This window comes from Rhinatrema bivittatum, chromosome 6 (genome assembly GCF_901001135.1).
Source record: "Rhinatrema bivittatum chromosome 6, aRhiBiv1.1, whole genome shotgun sequence".
NCBI classification, from domain to species: domain Eukaryota; kingdom Metazoa; phylum Chordata; class Amphibia; order Gymnophiona; family Rhinatrematidae; genus Rhinatrema; species Rhinatrema bivittatum.
In genome coordinates, this window is record NC_042620.1 from 285,179,419 (window position 1) to 285,199,028 (window position 19,610).

The window sequence follows — 19,610 nt, forward strand, 5'->3', positions numbered from 1 at the left end:
CCGCTGGAGGAACCGGTAAGATAGCCCCTAGGCTCTCGAGGCGCCCCAGGGTCTGGCAAATGACCGCCTGCTTTGCTGGGGAACCGCAAGGAGACACCAGAAAAAGGCTTCTGAGCGGGCGAGCAAATTCTAATGCGTAACCATGTTCCTTCACACTGAGAACCCACTGGTCTGACGTGATATGGACCCACTCCTGTAGAAAAAGAGACAGCCGTTCCCCTATCACAGGATCCTCTGAGTGGGCAAGCCTCGATTGAGTGGACTTGACCCCTATGGTGCCCTGTCCGGCTCCATCCCGGGGTGTGCGACGTCCACAGTAAGTTAGGGCCCAAGACTGGAACCTCGCCGAGGTTTGCTTGTTGCCCACATTCTGAGCCCTGCTCTGACGAAAACGCCTCTGCCCCTGAAAGTGAGAGCGGTTGGGGAAGAAAACCTTCTGGCCTTTCAGCCTATCCTCCGGCAGCTTGTGGATATTGTTTTCTCCCAAATTCTTGATCAGCTGCTCCAGGTCTTCTCCAAACAGGAGCCCGCCTTTGAAAGGCAGAGCCCCCAACTGGGCTTTGGAAAATACATCCGCAGACCAGTTCCGCAGCCACAAGAGCCTCCAGGTTGTCACCGCCGACACCACAGTGCACGAGAAGAAAAAACTGATACTACACACATCCACCAGAGCTCTCTGCTTCAACGGCAGGGGAGAAGAAAAAAGGGTTCGCACTCACAAAGCGGGGAGTAGCTGGCTTGTTATGGCGGTTACTACCCCAAACCAAATGTGCCTGATACTTCACTTTCGATGCATATCCAGCATGGCTCTCTGCTTCAACAGCATGGGAGAAGAATAAACTGATACTTCAAGCATATCCAGCATAGCTCCCTGCTTCAACGGCAGGGGAGAAGAAAAACAACCAATAAGGGCTGTATAACATAGTCTGAGTAAAACAAATAAGCATGGGTGTAGCTTGCTTATTGCGGCGGTTACTACCCCTAACTTATCAAGCTAGATATTTCACTTGGATGCAGCTCCATCACTGCTTTCTACATTAATGGTGGGGGTGGAAGGGAAATAGAACCAAGAGCTAAGAGAAACAGATAAGTATGAGAGAAAAAAGTGTGTGAAGCTTGCTGGGCAGACTGGATGGGCCGTTTGGTCTTCTTCTGCCGTCATTTCTATGTTTCTATGTTTCTATGAAGTAGGTCATAAAGCGCATCCGACCCATACGCCACCACAGCCTCCAAACGTTCAGCTTGCTTCACCTCTGAAGGCTCTAGATCTTTGGTACTCTGCAACTGCTGTACCCAGCGCAGGCTCGCCCGGAGCATATAACTGCTGCAGACCGCAGCCCGGATGTCTAGGGCAGACACTTCAAAAATCCTCTTGAAGTAACCTTCCGATTTGCGATCCTGCAAATCCTTCAAGGCCGCTGCCCCTGCTACAGGAATGGTCATCCGCTTGGTTACCGTGGAGACTGAAGCGTCCACCGTAGGACTCCGCAGCAGTTCCAGTACATTTTCAGGCAATGGATACAACTTGTCCATAGCCCTGCTAACCTTGAGACCTGTTTCTGGAGAATCCCACTCCCGGAGTATCATCTGTCTCAACATAGCATGCAGGGGGAAGGCTTGAGCAGGACCGAGCAAGCCCCCCCGAGGACAGGATCTACCATGTCTGGACTTGGCTCAGAGGAAGGGTCCGTGAAACCCAGCTCCGCAAGGATGTGGGGGATCAAAGGCGCCAGCTCGTCTCTATGAAATAAACGGACTACCTTAGGGTCATCCCCCAACACCAGAGGAATCTGATCCGAGGCAGTGCCGATGTCCGGAATGTCCGAAGGAGGAACGGGGACCACCGGTCCCTCCCCCTGGTCCGAATCATCGGAAGAGGTCTCCCGGGTGGACTCCTGTGTCTCCATGGTCTGTACCCTATGGATTCTCATTGCCATCGATGTCTCCTCCCTTCTAGGCACTTTGGTCGGTGGGCCCCCGGGCCCCTGCAGAGAACAAGACCTTCTTTTTTCACCCCCGCTAGCCAGGAAAGCCTGATGCATCAATAAGATAAACTGCGGGGAAAACAGTGCAGGCCCTGCTGAGGTGCCTTCCAAAGGGTCAGAATCTCCATCGGGAGGAACCCCCATAGGTCCTTGGGCTCGCACGGGGTTCGAATCGGCTGGGGAGAGAGCCGGAGGGAGATTCCACTCCCCCCCCCCCAATGCTCTTCCATCAGCGGCGCGAAAAGTGTCCAAAATGGCTGCCGTTCCTGTGCTGAGCGGGAACAGATCAACTGGGGCCTCCGAAGCAGCGAGTAGCCTCCCGGCGCTGTGCTGCTGAAGATCTGCTGCTGTGGAGCCACCGGAACTGCCCTCCCCACCAGGGAGACATTGACCACAAAACTCAGACGTTGCTCGGCTGGGGAGCCGATTGCCGCAGCAGGAGCACCAGCTCACGCACAGCATGACTGACAGGAGAACGCCGCGGGGCAACTGCCGGCCGGCAGGGGGAAGAAATCAAAAAGAAGAAAAAAAGAACCCAGAGTTCCTTTACTCACAAGAGCTCTTGCTCTGCCTGCCATAAGGGAGCCATGAATTTCCTCCACACAAAAAAAATAATCCGCTTTTTTTTTTTTTTTTTTTTTTTTTTTTTAAAGTGCCCCCCTTTCTTTTTTGTAATCTTTATGCATTTTACAAAATATACAAGATAACAATCTTGAAAGGAAATACAGAGAATAACCAACATAACAATGCAGGAAATTTCCAAAACAAATTCTATAATTTCTCTGAATAAAGTCCTCAAAATGGGGGGAGGAGGTACTCAACCTAAAGAAATGTTTTTAAACAATCAAAGAACTCCTCAATAGAATTACAGAGACCCACTTCTTTAAGAGGAACTTAATACATCTACACTGGTTGCTGGGGCGTCACAGGCGACTTCCCTACTAGCAATTGTGTCAATTGGGGAGGGTCATAGAAAATATAAGTATTATTAGCATGTTTACCATGCACTTACATGGAAATTAAAAAAAAAAAAAAAGACCCCCCCCAATCTGCAAGACCTGTGGCCTCAAAAGGAGGAAAGCCTTCCTCTTTTGGGTCTCATGTGAGACATCAAGGAATACCCTAACATTGCAACCTAGAAATGCATCATTTCTGTGTCGAAGACACAATCTTAATAACCACTCTTTATCCGGCTCAAGAGATAGAGTTACTATCAATGCTGCTGGAACCACTAATTCCATATCCGAAATCTCCAAAAACGTCGAAATATTTAAAGGTTGTTCAGGGACTGGTATTAATGATGTTATTCCTTCATTTTGTTCTGCTAATCTTCTTAACTTTGGAAGATAGAAATTCTTTGAGATTGGTGGAATTGCACTTTCTGCAACTTGCAATATTTCCATAAGATATCTTTTAAACATTTCTCTAGGGGGATTTAAAGGAATTTGTGGAAAGTTTATAAATCTCAGATTTCTACTTTTGATCATATTTTCAAAGTTTTCCATTTTCATGGATATATTTTTCCTTTCTCTTATCGTTGCAGACTGAATTTGTTTAATTCCCTTTAATTGATCTCTATTTGTCGAAAATTTGTTGTTCCAGATCAATATTAGTATTAGCCAACACTTTAATTTTATCCTCCAGCTCTTTAACTTTAGCATTTATAGGAAGCATTTGTTGAAGTATAGAAAGTTTCATCTACACTATAGTCTCCCAGATTGTTTCAAGTGAGAAAACTGCAGGTCTTATCACCGTTGATATTCTTCCTTTAGGTAAGTCCCCTGCAGCACCAGCAGACCTTCCCAGCAGTGTATCACCTCCAATACCAGTCTGCCCTGATGAAACTCCTGGGCTCAATGCCGCGGTCGCTTCCTTGTCGAACCCTGCAGGGCTCCGCCCCTCGACTCCTTGGTCTGGTGGCGTCTCTCTCAACTCAGGGATGCTCCTCAATATGGCAGGATTGTCTAGTGGTGTTCTTTCAGCGGGACTGAATGGTGATAACGAGCCAGGGAGAGAGGGGAGCTCCATTTCCCCCTCCTCCGCTCATCAGCAGCTGTAGTCCCGCTCCCAGGTCTCTACGCAAGACATGGGCGTCCATTGGGCCGGAGACTGACGTCGGGGGGGGGGGGGGGGGGTCGCAGGGTAAGGTTCCCCCCTCGGCTTACATTTCCTCCCCATCAAAGGAAAGTTGAAGCAAGAAAATACAAAGATTATTTCACCCGCAGGAGCCCAACACCGAGCTGAGCTACCGAGCGGCCATCTTGGATCCGCCACCCTTGAATGAAACTTTAAACAACAATAAAGCTAAATATACTTTCCTGAAGGCTGGTAGAAGCTGAGGAAGAGGAATGTAGGAAAGGGGAGGGAGCTGGACCACCAGCTATCACCCCGCCAGCAGTTTCAGGGACCAAGATTGGGGTTCCCAACCCCTGCTCGTCCAAATGCCTACGACCAGGGGGGATGGTCTCACCAGGACCTCACAACCCCCCTGGGAGACTCCAAGAAGAAAAGAAATACCTGTACTCTTTTTTTTTTTTTTTTGCTTGGATCAGAACTGCAGATTTTGCTCCACCTCCATCTGCTGGATGCAGAGAAATACTGAGGAACAGCAGGTGGCTCACCAGGTTAAAAGGGCACTCTCGAAGTTTTCCTCCATCTGCTGGAAGGGAGGCAAAACCCAGCAGTCTGGACTGATCCGGGTACGTACAGGGAAACTATGTTTGCTTTGGTACCTTAAAAGAACTACTTGAGTATGATCAGTGGTTCAGGCAATGATTTTACTACTAATAGACTACAGCAATGCAATATATACATGTATCACTGACCTTATATAAGCTGTACCGGCTAACTATTCAATCACATGTGCAATATAAGATAGCATTGTTGGTGCACTTTTTTCTAAAATTTAATTCCTTTCCATGAGTGAACTCTATGTTAAAATCTTACATGTCATTGAGGCAACTGAGATCTTCCCAGCATTCTTTCCTTAATGTTCCATCATTGAATTAGACTCACTTTGTTGAGACTTGGGAACGTTCTTTTTCTGTTGCCGCACCAGTTATTTGGAACAAATTGCTTGATAGCTTGCATTTGATAAATTACAGTAAGACTTTTAAGACAATGCTCAAGACCTATTTATTTAAGAAGGCTTTTTCTTTTTAATCCTATTTTGATGTGAGCCAATTTTATTTTTATTATTTTATTGGTCTATCAACTATGTTGATTTTATGTCTTAGAAAAGATGTTTGATTATTGCTATTTAGGGATTTAATGTTATGTAACTTAATTTAGTTTATCTGATGAGTGTATATATGCCAACTGTGAGTCAGATTTAATTATGTATGTTTAATATGCAAAATCGCTTAGAGCCTCAGCAGTAAGTGATTAATAAATACAAGCAAATAAATAAAAACATATTTGTGTACCCATGGTTTCAAAACTTACTTAAATTGGAGAAATTACTTACCTGATAATTTTGTTTTCCTTAGTGTAGATAGATGGAGTAGCAGATGGAGACGGAGTCAGGTTTCAAAGCTGATGTCACCCTAGATATACACCTGCAGTGACCTCAGCCATTCAATATTCTCTTCAAAAAGCCATTGTGGACATATTATTGAAGAACTTGATTAGAATTTGGATACAACTTGATTAAAAACTGGAGACCGCCACTGTACTCAACCAACATAAGCGCCGAAACTCAGCAATACTATAATGCCCTGAACTAGGGATAGGGCAACGGCTTACCATATTCATATGGAATAGAGATTCACCTCATGGGTGATTCCTTGGCGCCTCTCCTGGGCAGCCATGGGCGGGATGCTGAGTCTATCTGTCTACACTAAGGAAGACGAAATTATCAGGTAAGTAATTTCTTCATTTCCTAGTGTGCAGCCAGATGGACTCAGGACCAATGGGATGTACAAAAGCTACTCCTGAATGGGACGGGAGGCTGCCTATGGTCCTGATAGCACCGCCCTCGAAAAAGCTGTGTCCTCTCGGGCCTGGATGTCCAGGCAGTAGAACCTGAAGAAGGTGTGTAAGGAGGACCATGTTGCTGCTCGACAGATGTCAGCTGGGAACAGTAGCTTAGCTTCCGCCCAGGATATTGCCTGGGCCCTGGCAGAATGAGCTTTGACCTGAAGGGGTAAAGGTTTCCTTGCCTCTATGTAAGCTCCCTTGATTACTTCATTGATCCAGCAAGCTATGGTAGCTTGCGAAGCTGCGTCACCCTGTTTCTTTCCCCCGTGAAGAATAAACAAGCGATCTGTCTTGTGCACCGGTTCTGAACGTTCCAGATAGTGCACTAAGAGTCTACCGAAGTTTAGATGGCGAAGAAGGCAGTTGTCCTCCTTCTGTCTGAGACTACCTTTGGTAAGAAGGAGGGGAACGGTGCTAAGCTGTACTATTCCTGGAGTAAATCGAAGGAATGGTTCCCGACAAGACAGCGCCTGTAGTTCAGAGATGCGATGAGCCGAGCATATCACCACCAAGACTATCATCTTTAGTGTTAATAGGCATAGCGACAGACTGCGCAGTGGTCTGAAGGAAGGCCCTGCTACGAAGTCCAATACTAGATTGAGGTCCCATAGGGGGACCGGCCACTTTAAGGGTGGTCGGAGTTGTTTAATCTCTTTTAGGAAATGGGCCAAGTCCAAATGCGCCGATAGACTGTTTTTGTTCACCTCAGCCCTGAAACAGGAGAGGGCTGCCACCTGGACCTTGAGGGAGTTGAGGGACAATCCTTTGATCAAGCCGTCCTGTAAAAACTCTAGAATCATGGGGATCTTGGCCGTTCCGGGGGCACCCCGTGCTTCTTGCTCCAGGCCTCAAATATTCTTCACATTCGTATGTATGCCAGGGACGTTGAAAACATCCCTGGCATACAGAGCAATGTGGCAATCACGGCTGCTGAATAACCGTGCTTCATCAGGCAAGCCCTCTCAAGGGCCAGACCGTAAGAGAGAATAGAGTTGTCTCTTCGTGAAGAATCAGGCCTTGCTGGAGAAGGTCCCTGTGTGGGGAGAGGTAAAGACGACTCTCCATGAGAAGTCTCCACATGTCTGCATACCACGGGCATCTGGGCCAATCCGGGGCTACCAGAAGGACTAATCCTCTGTGGTGTTCGAACTTGCAGATGATCTTGCCCAGAAGAGGCCATGGAGGGAAGGCGTACACAGTAAGTCCTCCTTTGGCCAGATCTGGACGAGGGCATCGATCCCTTGGGAGTGCTGATCTTGTCTGTGACTGAAGAACCAGGGAACTTTCACATTGTGAGATGTAGCCAGGTTGATGGATGGGAGGCCCCAGCGATCTACTAGAAGCCTCTGGTTGACTGCGTCCATTCCCCCGGATACAGGCTTTCCCTGCTTGAGAAAGTCTGCTGTGACGTTGTCGTTTCCCGCAATGTGGGAGACTGAGATCCCTTGTAGGTTTAACTGCACCCATTCCAAAAGGAGGTCTATTTCCAGAGTCACCTGGTGGCTCTTGGTTCCTACCAGGCATTTGATGTAAGCAACCGCTGTTGTGTTGTCTGACATCACGCGGATTGTTTGCCCCTGGAGCCTGTGGCTGAACTGCAGGCATGCTAATCTACTGCTCGTGCTTCCAGGCAGTTTATGTTCCAATTTGCCTTTTCCTCGGTCCATTGTCCCTGGGCTGTCACAGTTCCTGACAGTGAGCTCCCTACCCTCAGAAGCTCACATCCATCATGAGGACGATCCATCTCTGTGAGGCCAGGCTTACGCCCTTGCTTAGGTGGATTTCCTGTAGCTACCACTGGAGCCGAGAGCATACTTCCATCGGTAGGTGTAAGTGAATCGAGTAGTCTTGAGACAGTGGGTTCCAGTGTGACAGTAGGGAGTGTTGGAGAGGCCGCATGTGTGCCCTTGCCCATGGTACTACTTCCAGGGTTGATGCCATGAGGCTGAGGACCTGGAGATAGTCCCCCACCTTGGGGCACATTGTGTTCATCAACCGACGTACTTGGTCCATCAGTTTCCTCCTCCTTGAGGGAGGGAGGAAGACCTTGTCCTGCTTGGTGTCGAATCGGGCCCCCAGGTACTCTAAGGACTGGGAAGGCTTGAGGCTACTCTTTTCCATGTTCACGACCCAACCGAGTTCCTGTAGGAGGGACCTGACCCTGTTGGTTACCTGGACACTCTTTTCCAACGACTTCACCCGGATCAGCCAGTCGTCCAAGTAAGGGTGCACCAGGATCCCTTCTTTCCTCAGTGCCGCCGCCAGGACCACCATAATTTTGGAGAATGTTCTGGGGGCAGTTGCCAGGCCGAAGGGTAACACCCAGTACTTGTAATGTCAGCCCAGTACCGCAAAGCGCAGAAAACGCTAGTGGTCTTGATGGATTGGAATATGGAGGTAGGCCTCCGAGAGGTCCAGGGAGGTTAAGAACTCTCCCGGTTGCACTGCCATTATTATGGAGCGGAAAGTTTCCATGCGGAAGTGAATTATCCGCAGATGATGATTGATGCTCTTGAGGTCCAGGATGGGTTGGAATGAGCCCTCTTTCTTAGGCACGATGAAATAATGCCCTGTATTTACTTGGGGTGTAGGTACTGGAGTTATAGCCCTCAGACTGAGGAGCCTTAGCGTGGATTCCATTGCCAGTTTCTTGTGCTGGGAGTGGCAAGGTGACCTCATGAACCTGTCCCAAGTATCCATTTGTCCGACGTGATATAGACCCACCACTGATAGAAGAGGGAGAGTTGGCCCCCTATCTCTTCCTGTGGATGGGTCAGCCCAACTTCATTGGGAAGTTCGGGTTGAACCTGAGCCCGAACCTGTTCCTCTTTTTGATTGTCGGTTCCGAAAGGACTGAGACCTTCCTGAGGGCTGAGATGACGAGGTTCTGTAGGGCCGGAAGTGCTGGGAGCCCCTCGTGAGTGAGGGGGCGTGTGACCTCTTTTTCTTATCTTCCGATAGCCGGAGCACTGGAGATTCACCCCACTTACTAGCTAGCTTCTCCAATTTGCTTCCGAATAGGAAGGATCCCTTAAAGGATATCCTTGTGAGGTTCACCTTAGAAGTTGCGTCCGCTGACCAGTTTCGGAACCATAGCTGTCATCTGGCCGCCACCACTGAGGCTACTCCTCTGGCCGAGGTAGCACTAGGTCTGAGCTTACGTCCGCTAGGAAGGCTGTGGCGGGTTCGATCGCCTCTCCAGCGTGTGTCCCAGAGCTATCTGCCTCTCTCAAGAGAAGCAGACACAAGTGAGCCACCAGGGCACAACAGGAAGCGATCTGCAGTGTCAATGCTGTCATGTCGAAGGCTTGCTTAAGGATGGATTCCAACCTCCTATCGTGAGCATCCTTCAAAGCCGCTCCTCCCGCTACAGGGATAGTTGTTTGCTTCGAGATGGCTCAGACCAAGGCATCCACTTTTGGGAAACTCAGGCGTTCCTTGACCGCTGGGTCTAGAGGATAAGGCCTCCAAGGCCCAACCTCCTTTAAAGCTTGCCTCTGGGGCATCCCATTCCAGGTCAATCAACTCCTGATGGCTTCCAGCATTGGGAAATAGCAAGAGGCTTTCTGTAGAGACACCAGGATGGGGTTCTTCTTTGGCTCCAACATGCGGTCTGTGCTTGGAACTCCCAGAGTCTTCAGGGTCTGGGAGACTAGGGCCAGTAATTCATCTCTGTGGAAAAATCAAAGCATGGTCCGGTATGGCTCCAGGCTTAGAAGGATTTCCCTGTCCTCCAATGAATCCCTATTGTCGACCGTTGTATCTGGGTCCCTGTCAGGAATACCCTTGCTGAGGCGAGGCATGCTGCAGGGCTGGGAGGGCGAGGCCTTCCCAGTTGGAGTTCAGCTCAGGCAGGGGCTGACTGCACCTGAACAAAGGCTTGGAGGCCCTGAAAAAATTCCAGCCAAGAGAAGGCTGCTGGGTCCATATTTGGCCCAGGAGGAGCCAGGGAAGGGGCCACTAAACTGCCCTCTCTCGGGGAGGACACAGCCCCAGAATTGCTCAGGTCCAGGATGCTGCCGCATAACATTGTGGCTGACCCGTCCTCAGACTGGGATGATCCGTGCTTGAAAAAGTTTTGAAAACCCAGTCCTCCCCGGGCCTCCTCACAGTGCTGAAATAGGCAGGATTCCAGGTCACATTATGTGACCCTAATATGGCAGGCCACGCAAAGAGAGCGTCATCTGAGTTTCTTTGCTGCTGGGGCCATAACCTCTGTAAGCTTGTGCGTTTAACTGGTTAATGCCTCTCGAGCCCACAAACTTGCCTCGGCATGCGTAGATCTAAGTGGCCAGTTGTGCACTAAGGTGTGCGTATGCTTATGTGCACAGCTATGCATGTATTTACACATAAGTTAGGTGCACAGAAGGCAGGCCCGCACCACGCATACCAACGGACAAAAGGGGAAAATGGCGCCGCACCAAACCGTGCGCAAGATGTCGGCGCCCTAGATCACCACATGGAGAGTCCACCGAGCCTGGAGCGAGGCCTAGCCCACTGGGTGGCTGCTCAACCCGCTCGGAAACCCCCTTCCCTTGCTTGAACGGGGATCAGGAATGATATAGGTAAGGCGCGCCGACAAAGACTTACCGAAGCGCTTCCATGTCTCTGGTTCGGAGGAGTTCTTCTCTACTTACCTGGTCTCAGCGCTTACCAGCTGAGTACAGAGAGTCTCTGGCTGCAGGGGGAGAGGATTTAGATCTTCACCGCCACGCTCAGCTTCTGCACCCATTGCCTTTCAGCTGCTTCAGCAGCAAAGTCCACGCCAGGAGCCAGCTACCGGACCAAGGCACACCTCTGAAGGATCTCGGAAATCACCTCAGGAATTCTCAACTGGGGGAGAGACCCTTCGGTATCACCGCAGGAGAGCGGGGCTCGATCTTCCTTTCAATTTCAAGGTTAAATTTTCTCCTTTGGAATAGTGCTGCAATCCCGCTAAACTCCACTGCCGGTGTGCTAGGACACTGAGAAATAATGAATGACGAGTTCATTGCAAGGGTATATCTAGGGTGACGTCAGCTTTGAAACCTGACTGTCTCCATCTGCTAGCAGAGGAACACATAACCCATTGGTCCTGAGTTCATCTGGCCACATGCTAGGAAATTTCCTGTTTGGTTATCCTGTCAACCAGACCATATATTAACTATCACTTCACACTTTCCTATTAGAATCTGCTGGTTCTTCCAACTGACCCTAAATGACCACTGTTAGAGACAGGATGCTGGACCACTTGTCTGTCTCAGCATGGCACCTCTTATGTTCTCATGCATGTATTCGATCATGTAGATTTGGTGATAAACTTTGCGGGAGCTGAGGAGAGCATTCTGAAAGAACAATCTGCTGAGAATGTCCAATGTGTTGGATTCATGCCCTGGAGAAAACAAGAAATGGTTTCTTTACGTTTAGGTCTTTTTCAATACAGATTCAACTACCACAGATTATGGTAACTGTGTCTTGTCAAACCCTGGAGCCTCTTTAAGATAATATTTTGTGTCTACCTTCTTTGATAGTGAAACAGCGAGTGGGATCTCCTACATCTATTTCTGAATATCCTGCAGAAGCTGGCAGCTAGGCTCTCCCATCAGCTCCAGCTCCTTAGGAGCACTGAGGTATTTAAGAAACACTAAAGAAAGGAAACTAAGGGGGTGACCGAGGTGGCCCATGAAACAGCTGCTATCAGTGAAAAACCCATGAAGAAAAACTGACAGCAAGAGGAGTGTGTATCTAAACGAGAAAATCATTGGGGTAAAAAAGGAACCATTTTTTCTACTGATTTTTCTGCCATTTAGTTGGTTATAATAAACATAATATATTCCCAGGAAAAAAAAAAAATGAAAGCAAAGGTCTCTATTAATGGATTGGACTGGACTCCAAAAAACTATAAAAAGTAGGTTAAGTAATACAAACGTCTGCTGTTGCTCTAAAACACCAAAGACAAAGGTTGGCAGTGCTCATGTTAAGCGCAATTAGAATTATGGAAGCAACGAGAGACACCCAAAGGGGATGAGTAGCATAAAGAAACGGCAATCACTGAATCATATGAAAGTCAACTGCAAGGTGGAGGATGATCTTGAGACTTTCAATTAGAGTTGCCAACTAGCTCCAGATTTCCCTTTTCAGGGGGCTAAGTCCACGCTGGGTCAGCGATCGGACCGAGGCTGCCTCTCAGCCGCTCCCTTCACCGGGGGGCTAAGTCCATGCCGGGACCGAGGCTTACCTCTGAGGGATCTCGGAAATCACCTCAGGAATTCTCGACTTGGGGAGGGACCCTTAGGTATCACCGCAGGAGAGCAGGGCTCGTCTGTAGGTAAGATTCTTTCTTTCTTCTTTGAATTTGGAGTTTGGTTTTCTAACGCTGTGCAAGCGTGTGTGAAGTCCCGAACTGCTATGGAGATGGAAAAAACTGAAGAACAGAGTCTCGTTCATGGGTAATATGTAGTGCTGACGTCAGATTGAAATCTGACTCTGTCTCCAACTGCTATCAGGAGTACACTATACCCGTTGGTCCTGAGTCCATCTGCTACACGCTAGGAAATTAGAGTTGCCAACTAGCTCCAGATTTTCAGGACAGGCTGATCCAGTCTTTGTTTTACCCCACTGCATGCATGGACTTGTCTTGCTTTTCTTAGGAAATGCAATAGGGAAATCAGAATCACAAATTTGACCTAAAAATGTTAGCCAAAATCCTTGCAGACAGGTTAAATAGAATAACTGAGACTAATTAACCCGGACCAAGCAAGATTTATCCATTGTAGAATGGCCTCTGACTAAGAAAAATTGTTGATATCTGGTGGGTGCAGAAGTGCAAAATATCATCCATATTACTTACTATTGATGCGGAAAAGGCATTTAATATGGTTCATTGGCTCTTTCTGTTCAAAACAATGGAAAGGATGGGTTTTGGGAACTACTACCTTAAATGGTTGAATAAGTTATATGACTCTCCTTTAGCCTGTATTAAAGTAAATGGGGACTGCCCTCTGTCTCCACTGTTTGCAATTTTCTTGGAACCTTTGGCTACCAAACTTCGGGCTGCTACTGATATTACTGGTTTAGTTGTGGGTATCACTTTTTGCTGACGACATTTTGATCATGCTGACTAATCCTGAAATCTCCCTAGATTCTGTGGTAAGGGAATTAGGATACTTTGGTAAAGTCTCCGGCTTTAAAATAAATTACGATAAGTCGGAGATTCTAAATATCACTACTCCTGCCCCCACAGAGAGTATTCTTAAAAGGAAGTTCCCTTTCAGATGGACAACATATAAAATTAAATACTTAGGAGTTTATTTGGGAAAGCAGCTTAAGGACTTATATGATTTAAACTACCTGCCGTTGGTAAACAAGATATTTAAGGATCTAAAGAGAAGGGATAATTTGACATTTTCCTGGTTAGGGAGAATTGCTATTCTTAAAATGAATGTCATACCTCGACTAAGATATTTGTTTCAAACTCTGTCAACAGAACTAGGGGAGAAAAGAACTAGGGGGCACTCCATGAAGTTAGCAAGTAGCACATTTAAAACTAATCAGAGAAAATTCTTTTTCACTCAATGCACAATTAAGCTCTGGAATTTGTTGCCAGAGGATGTGGTTAGTGCAGCCGGGTTTAAAAAAAGGTTTGGATAAGTTCTTGGAGGAGAAGTCCATTAATTGCTATTAATCAAGATGACTTAGGGAATAGCCTCTGCTATTACTGGCTTTAGTAGCATTGGATCTTCTTAGCTTTTGGGTACTTGCCAGGTTCTTGTAGCCTGGTTTGGCCACTGTTGGAAACAGGATGCTGGGCTTGATGGACCCTTGGTCTGACCCATATGGCAATTTCTTATGTTCTTATGACCCTGTATACAATGTGGTAAAACAAGGACTGGATCAACTGGTTCTGAAAATCTGGAGCTAGTTGGCAACCCTACTCTCAATGAAATATGTCCTCATTTGTTTGATGCAACTAAAATATAGTCTATGGGTCCTCACCTTTCTTTATTCCAATTTTTTCTTTTATAATGCTTTTGCTCTGATGCTTTAATAGTCTTGATTCTAGAGTTTACTGACTATTGATCTTATTGTGTTAGTACAGATTAACAGTTTAAATAATATAATAGATAATCAGGGCAGACACCTGTTATCTTTGTTCTTGTTATTTCTATGCTGATCTGTTGTTAAATATGGAAAGTCAAAGATTGATCAGTTTTTTTGTTTTTATATTAAATTTGTTTGACATGACCTTCTTCTGGTAAAAACCATGCTGCCCTGCCCCAAGGTCTGCAATCCACTGAATTCAAAATGCCTCACTATTCTGTCCTTTGATCATGTACCCATCAATTTTCCCACCATCGAGATCAGACTAATCAGTTTAATTTTCAACGGCCTCCCTGTTACCACTTTTATGAAGAGAGGCATCTGCCTTTCTCTATTCTGCAAAGATTTAGTGAACAGATCCTTCCGCAGACATGCCAGAACTTGTCTGAGCTCCCTTAATATTCTAGGATGTATCCCATCCACCACCATAACTTTGTTCATTTTCAATTCTGCTAGTTTTGCACAAATTCCCTCTTCTATACACAGTATGACATCTATACCCTTATCATATATACCTCCTACCCACAATCAGTGGTCCTTCTCCAACCACTCTTCAGTGCATATTGTTCAAAATATTTGACATTTCAATTACCCACATAATTCCATGTTTGTCCTTCCTCCTTTCACTGACATTCCTGAAAAAGTAATCATCTTACTTTACTGCCTTGGCTATCTTTTCTCTCACATATCTGCTGTCCTATCTTCCCCAGTTCTTTCAGCTTTACCAGATATTCTTCCCTAGCTTCCTCTTTCTGACATTCCTTCTACTTTTGTGATTCTAATCTTTTTGCCCTTACTTTTTCAACTACATGAACATAAGAACATAAGAAAATGCCATACTGGGTCAGACCAAGGGTCCATCAAGCCCAGCATCCTGTTTCCAACAGTGGCCAATCCAGGCCATAAGAACCTGGCAAGTACCCAAAAACTAAGTCTATTCCATGTAACCATTGCTAATGGCAGTGGCTGGAAATCCAATCCAGTCTTTTTACTCTTACTTTTTATTCTATACCAGATGTGTTGTCCTTACAGCTCCTTTTAATTTAGCTTACGGTTGTTCTACACCACAAAAGTTTCCATCTTCCCAGTACCTCCGTAAAGTACTTTCCCATTTTACCAAAGGTGGTACCCCTGAAGTCTACTTTGGCTCTTACATTAAACCATACTATCTGATAATTACTGGAGCAGGTGTGTCCATCAACCTGGACAATAGAAACACTCTCTCCATTTGTAAGTACCAGGTCCAATACTGCCCCTTCCCTCATGGGTTCCATTACCATTTGCAACAAGAGAGCTCCTTGAAGGGAGCCCAGAATCTCTCTACTTCTGATTCCACAGCTGACATGCTCCAATCAACATCTAGCAGATTAAAATCTCCCACCCGCAGTACCTTTCCTTTCACTGCAGTCGTATGCATGTCTGACTAGATCTTTATCCAATTTTGATTGAGATCTGTAGATCACACCAATGTAGATGGTACTACTATTTTCCCTTTGAAAAGGTAACCCACAGCAACTTCTTTCCTCACTGCTTCTGCATTCCTGTTGCTTTACTATTACTTTTTTTTTTTTTTTTAATATATATAAAATGCTTCTCTCTCTTGTTTTTTGTCCAACGTCTTTCTTGACAAGATTATAGCCTGGTAGGGCTATACCCCAGTAATGCAAGTCATTGAACCATGCCTCTGACACACCAATATCATCTAGATCTGCCTGTGTTATTACAGCTGGTAAATCCAAACTTTTATTACCTAGTCTATGAGCACCTTCAGTGTTCTGGCTAGTAGTGAAAGAAATATTTACCACTTAGTTGCTGTTTGACAATCAATAGGAAATGAGTTAATGAACTTTTAAACAGCTGTTATTGAATGAATAGTGAAAGATCTCTCCCCTCTCATACAATAGGATGGCAGATCAAAGAGCGTTTAACAGATAATGGAAACTTTCACAGCTCTGAAAGGATCACTTAACTGTGTCATTCTATCTAATAAATTATCTCATAGCTCTTACCTGCACTAGGACTGTTCACATGTTCTCTTTCCTCCAAGTCCTGAGGGTTTCTAAAATGTAACTCTTCTTCTACTTTAACTTCTAATAAACTGTCAGTGATGACAACAGGATCGACTAGGATTGAAGAAACACAAATATAAAATAATTTCTTGTCATTAAAAACTGGAGCCTAAGCGATAACATTTAAACTTACCTGTTAATTTTCCTTCCTTTAGTCTGCCAAGAACAGTGGGTTATGTCCCCTGCCCTACAGGGGTCTGATACTGCTTTCAGCAATTCAGTATCCTATGTCAGAGCTAGGACAACTAAAGGCAATTGTTTGTTTTGGTTTCCAAATCACCACCACAACCAAAATCTAGTAAAACATAGGAACATGGTGGCTGGAAAAAAAAACATTTGGGCCTAAAGGGTGCCAACTCTGGTCCGTAAGAGTCATAAACAGATCAGGTTTTCAATGTGCTAAGCCCCTCCCTGCTTTAGGACTAAGAAGACTAAAGGGCCCAGCAGAACTGAACACTCGCTTCCCTGGCATTACTCTCTGTTACTCTCAAGCGACGGAGTGAGTCCCCTTTTAGCTAGGCACACTCCAAGAGACAAGTCGAGAGCTGATCACAACCAGAGCACGAGACCAAGCAGTAGAGATTCCCCGGGACCAGCTCGTCACTGGAATTTGCAGCAGTGGTAAGAAAAGGGGTTGTACTTCCAGGTCTGGTCAGTGGATTAGTTTGCTAGGCTTCTTTAGCAACTTTCATGCAAGTCCAGACTAAGGTGATAAAACACACAGTAGCATAGTATTGTCGGCAGAAAAAGACCAAATAGTCCATCCAGTCTGGCCAGCCAGCTTCCCATAGCAGCAACGGTCACTCTCTGCAGGTTAGCCCCAGTGTCCATTAAAGGAAGTAACTGCTGCTCCATGCAGGTTATCCCCATGCCTTACGTTAAAAGATAGTAATACAAGGAAAAACCAAGCATCTGTCAAACCCATAACAAAATTACTGCAACATATTTGCTTGGTGAGCAGCCTTCCTGATAATTCAATGATGCTTGAACGTTCTTTGCTTTTGCACTTGGCCATAAAAGCTTTACCCTCAATGTCAGCGAATCAGTACCCCAGACCATAAAAGTCAGGGCCCAGTATTGGCTGTTTTCAGAATCCAATACCCTTTTTTCACCACCCTGCCGTCAAAGAGGAGAATTGTGTTCCAGTTATGATATGAATGTCTTGCTAATTCTTTTTATTTGCTAAGTTCTTGCCACCAAGTATTTTTCTGCCGTAATATTTCCTAGTAAGAAATCTTTATTGGATTGCTAAAGTTATTATGGCAAATACTGGGAATAAACTATGTCCCCAATAGAATGATTTTCATTATCTAAGACAGGGATGGCGAACTCCAGTCCTCGAGGGCCACAAACAGGCCAGGTTTTCAGGATATCCACATTGAATATGCATGAGAAAGATCTGCATGCACTGCCTTCACTGGATGCAAATCTTTCTCATGCATCTTCATTGTGGATATCCTGAAAACCTAGCCTGGTTGCGGCCCTCGAGGACTGGAGTTCGGCATCCCTCATCTAAGACAAACGGACTTGTAAAATTCTCTAACATTCCCAAATTGCTGGTAAATAGATATAGTGGGGTAAAACACTTGGGCAATAAATCCCTACACTCCATTGTATGAAAATATATCTTATGCATATTCATTATGGATATACTGAAAATCTGGGCTCTTTGGGGCTCAAGGACCAGAGTTAGCTACCCCTGGCCTATCTAGTCTGCCCATCCACAGCACCTTTTCAGTTTTATAATCCCTAGTACTCCATCAGAAATCTTCTGTTTATGCCATGCTTTCTTGAATTCAGATACTGTCCTTATCTCCATCACCTCTACAAAAGGCTGTTCTATGCACCCACTACCCTCTTTGCAAATAAATATTTCCTCAGATTACTCCTGAGTCTTCACACTCATTCCATGACCCCTCATTCTAGAGCCTCCTTTCCTTTGAAAGAGGCCCGCCTCCTCTGCATAGAAACCTTAGAGATATTTAAATGTCTCAATCATATCTCCTCTATGCCTCCATTCTTCTAGTGTACACATCTTTATATCTTTAAATCTGTCCCCATATGCTTTAGAACAAAGGCCTCTGACCATTTTAGTAGCCACCCTCTGGACTGATTCTAACTGGTTTAAATCTTTTTGAAGATGGGGTCTCCAGAACTGTGTATATACATTATTTCAAATGAGGTCTCAACAATGACTTATACAGGAGAAATATCTCCTTTTTTCTGCTGACCATTCCTCTTCTTATGCACCCAAGCATCTTTCTAGCTTTTGCCTTCATATTACCCACCTGTTTGCAAACTTAAGATCATCAAATAGGATCAACACTAGATCCTGCTCTTCTTTCATGCTTTCAAGAATTTCACATCCACTACTGTACCTCTCCCTTGGGTTTTTGCAACCTAAATGCATAGCTCTACTTTTTTTTAGCATTAAATCTTAGCCGCCGGACCATAGAAACAGAAATGACAGTAGAAGAAGACCAAATGGCCCATCCAGTCTGCCCAGCAAGCTTTCACACTTATTTTTTCTCATACTTATCTGTTACTCTTGGCCCTTATTAGTAACTTTTTGGTTCTAGTTACCTTCCACCCCCGCCACTGATGTAGAGCGCAGTGCTGGAGCTACATCTAAGTGAAGTATCAAGCTTAATTGGTTAGGGGTAGTAACCACCGCAATAAGCAAGCTACTCTCATGCTTATTTTTTACCCAGCCTATGCAATTTAGTCCTTGTTGGTTGTTGTCTGAATGCAAATCCTCTTATCTTCATTCCCCCCTGCCGTTGAAGCAGTGAGCTGTGCTGGATATGTATTCCAAGTGAAGTATCAGGCTTACTTGATTCGGGGTAGTAACCGCCATAACAAGCAAGCTACACCTACGCTTATTTGTTTATCCAGACTATACAATTCAGTCCTTGATGGTTGTTGTCTGAATGTAAATCCTCTTATCTTCATTCCCTCCTGCCGTTGAAGCAGAGAGCTATGCTGGAGATGCATTGAAAGTATCAAGCTTATTTGGTTTGGGGTAGTAACCGCCGCAACAAGCAAGCTACTCCCCCCATTTTTTTGTGATTGCAAATCCTTTTTTCCACATTTCCTCTTGCCGTTGAAGCATAGAGCAATGTTGGTGTCGCATTAACCATGTAGAGCTCCACTAGATCCCTTCCCATCTTTTCCACACCTTCCTGGTTGTCTACCCTATTGCAGATTTTGGTATCTGCAAAAAGACAAACCTTTCCCAATAATCCTTCCACAATATCACTCGCAATAATGCTGAAAACATCCAGTCCAAGAACCAATCCCTGCACAACAGCACTGGTAACATCCCTCTCCTTGACATGAATTCCATTTATCATTACCATTTGTCACCCCCTACTCAACCAATTTCTAAGTATGTTCAATTTATTTATAAGTCACCTATGCTGAACTGTGTCAAAGGCCTTACTAAAATCCAAGTGCACTACCATTTAGCACTCTCCCTGATCTAACTTGCTAGTCAACC

The 19,610-nt window shown here is 45.6% G+C and overlaps 1 protein-coding gene across 9 annotated transcripts in view; it reads right to left on the minus strand.

The window, feature by feature from the left end:
• LOC115094349 (zinc finger protein 211-like) overlaps window positions 1-19,610 on the minus strand; it is a 113,131-nt gene that overhangs the window by 11,414 nt on the left and 82,107 nt on the right. For 7 of the 9 annotated variants that reach the window (XM_029607306.1, XM_029607307.1, XM_029607310.1 and 4 more), the window contains one exon: window positions 16,052-16,165. The exons of 1 other annotated variant lie outside the window; for it this stretch is intronic. In XM_029607306.1, coding sequence (XP_029463166.1) covers window positions 16,052-16,165 — 114 coding nt within the window. Of the gene's footprint in view, window positions 1-11,155; window positions 11,335-16,051; window positions 16,166-19,610 lie in introns of those variants that run through there. One more of the 9 variants, XM_029607314.1, reaches the window with a different exon arrangement.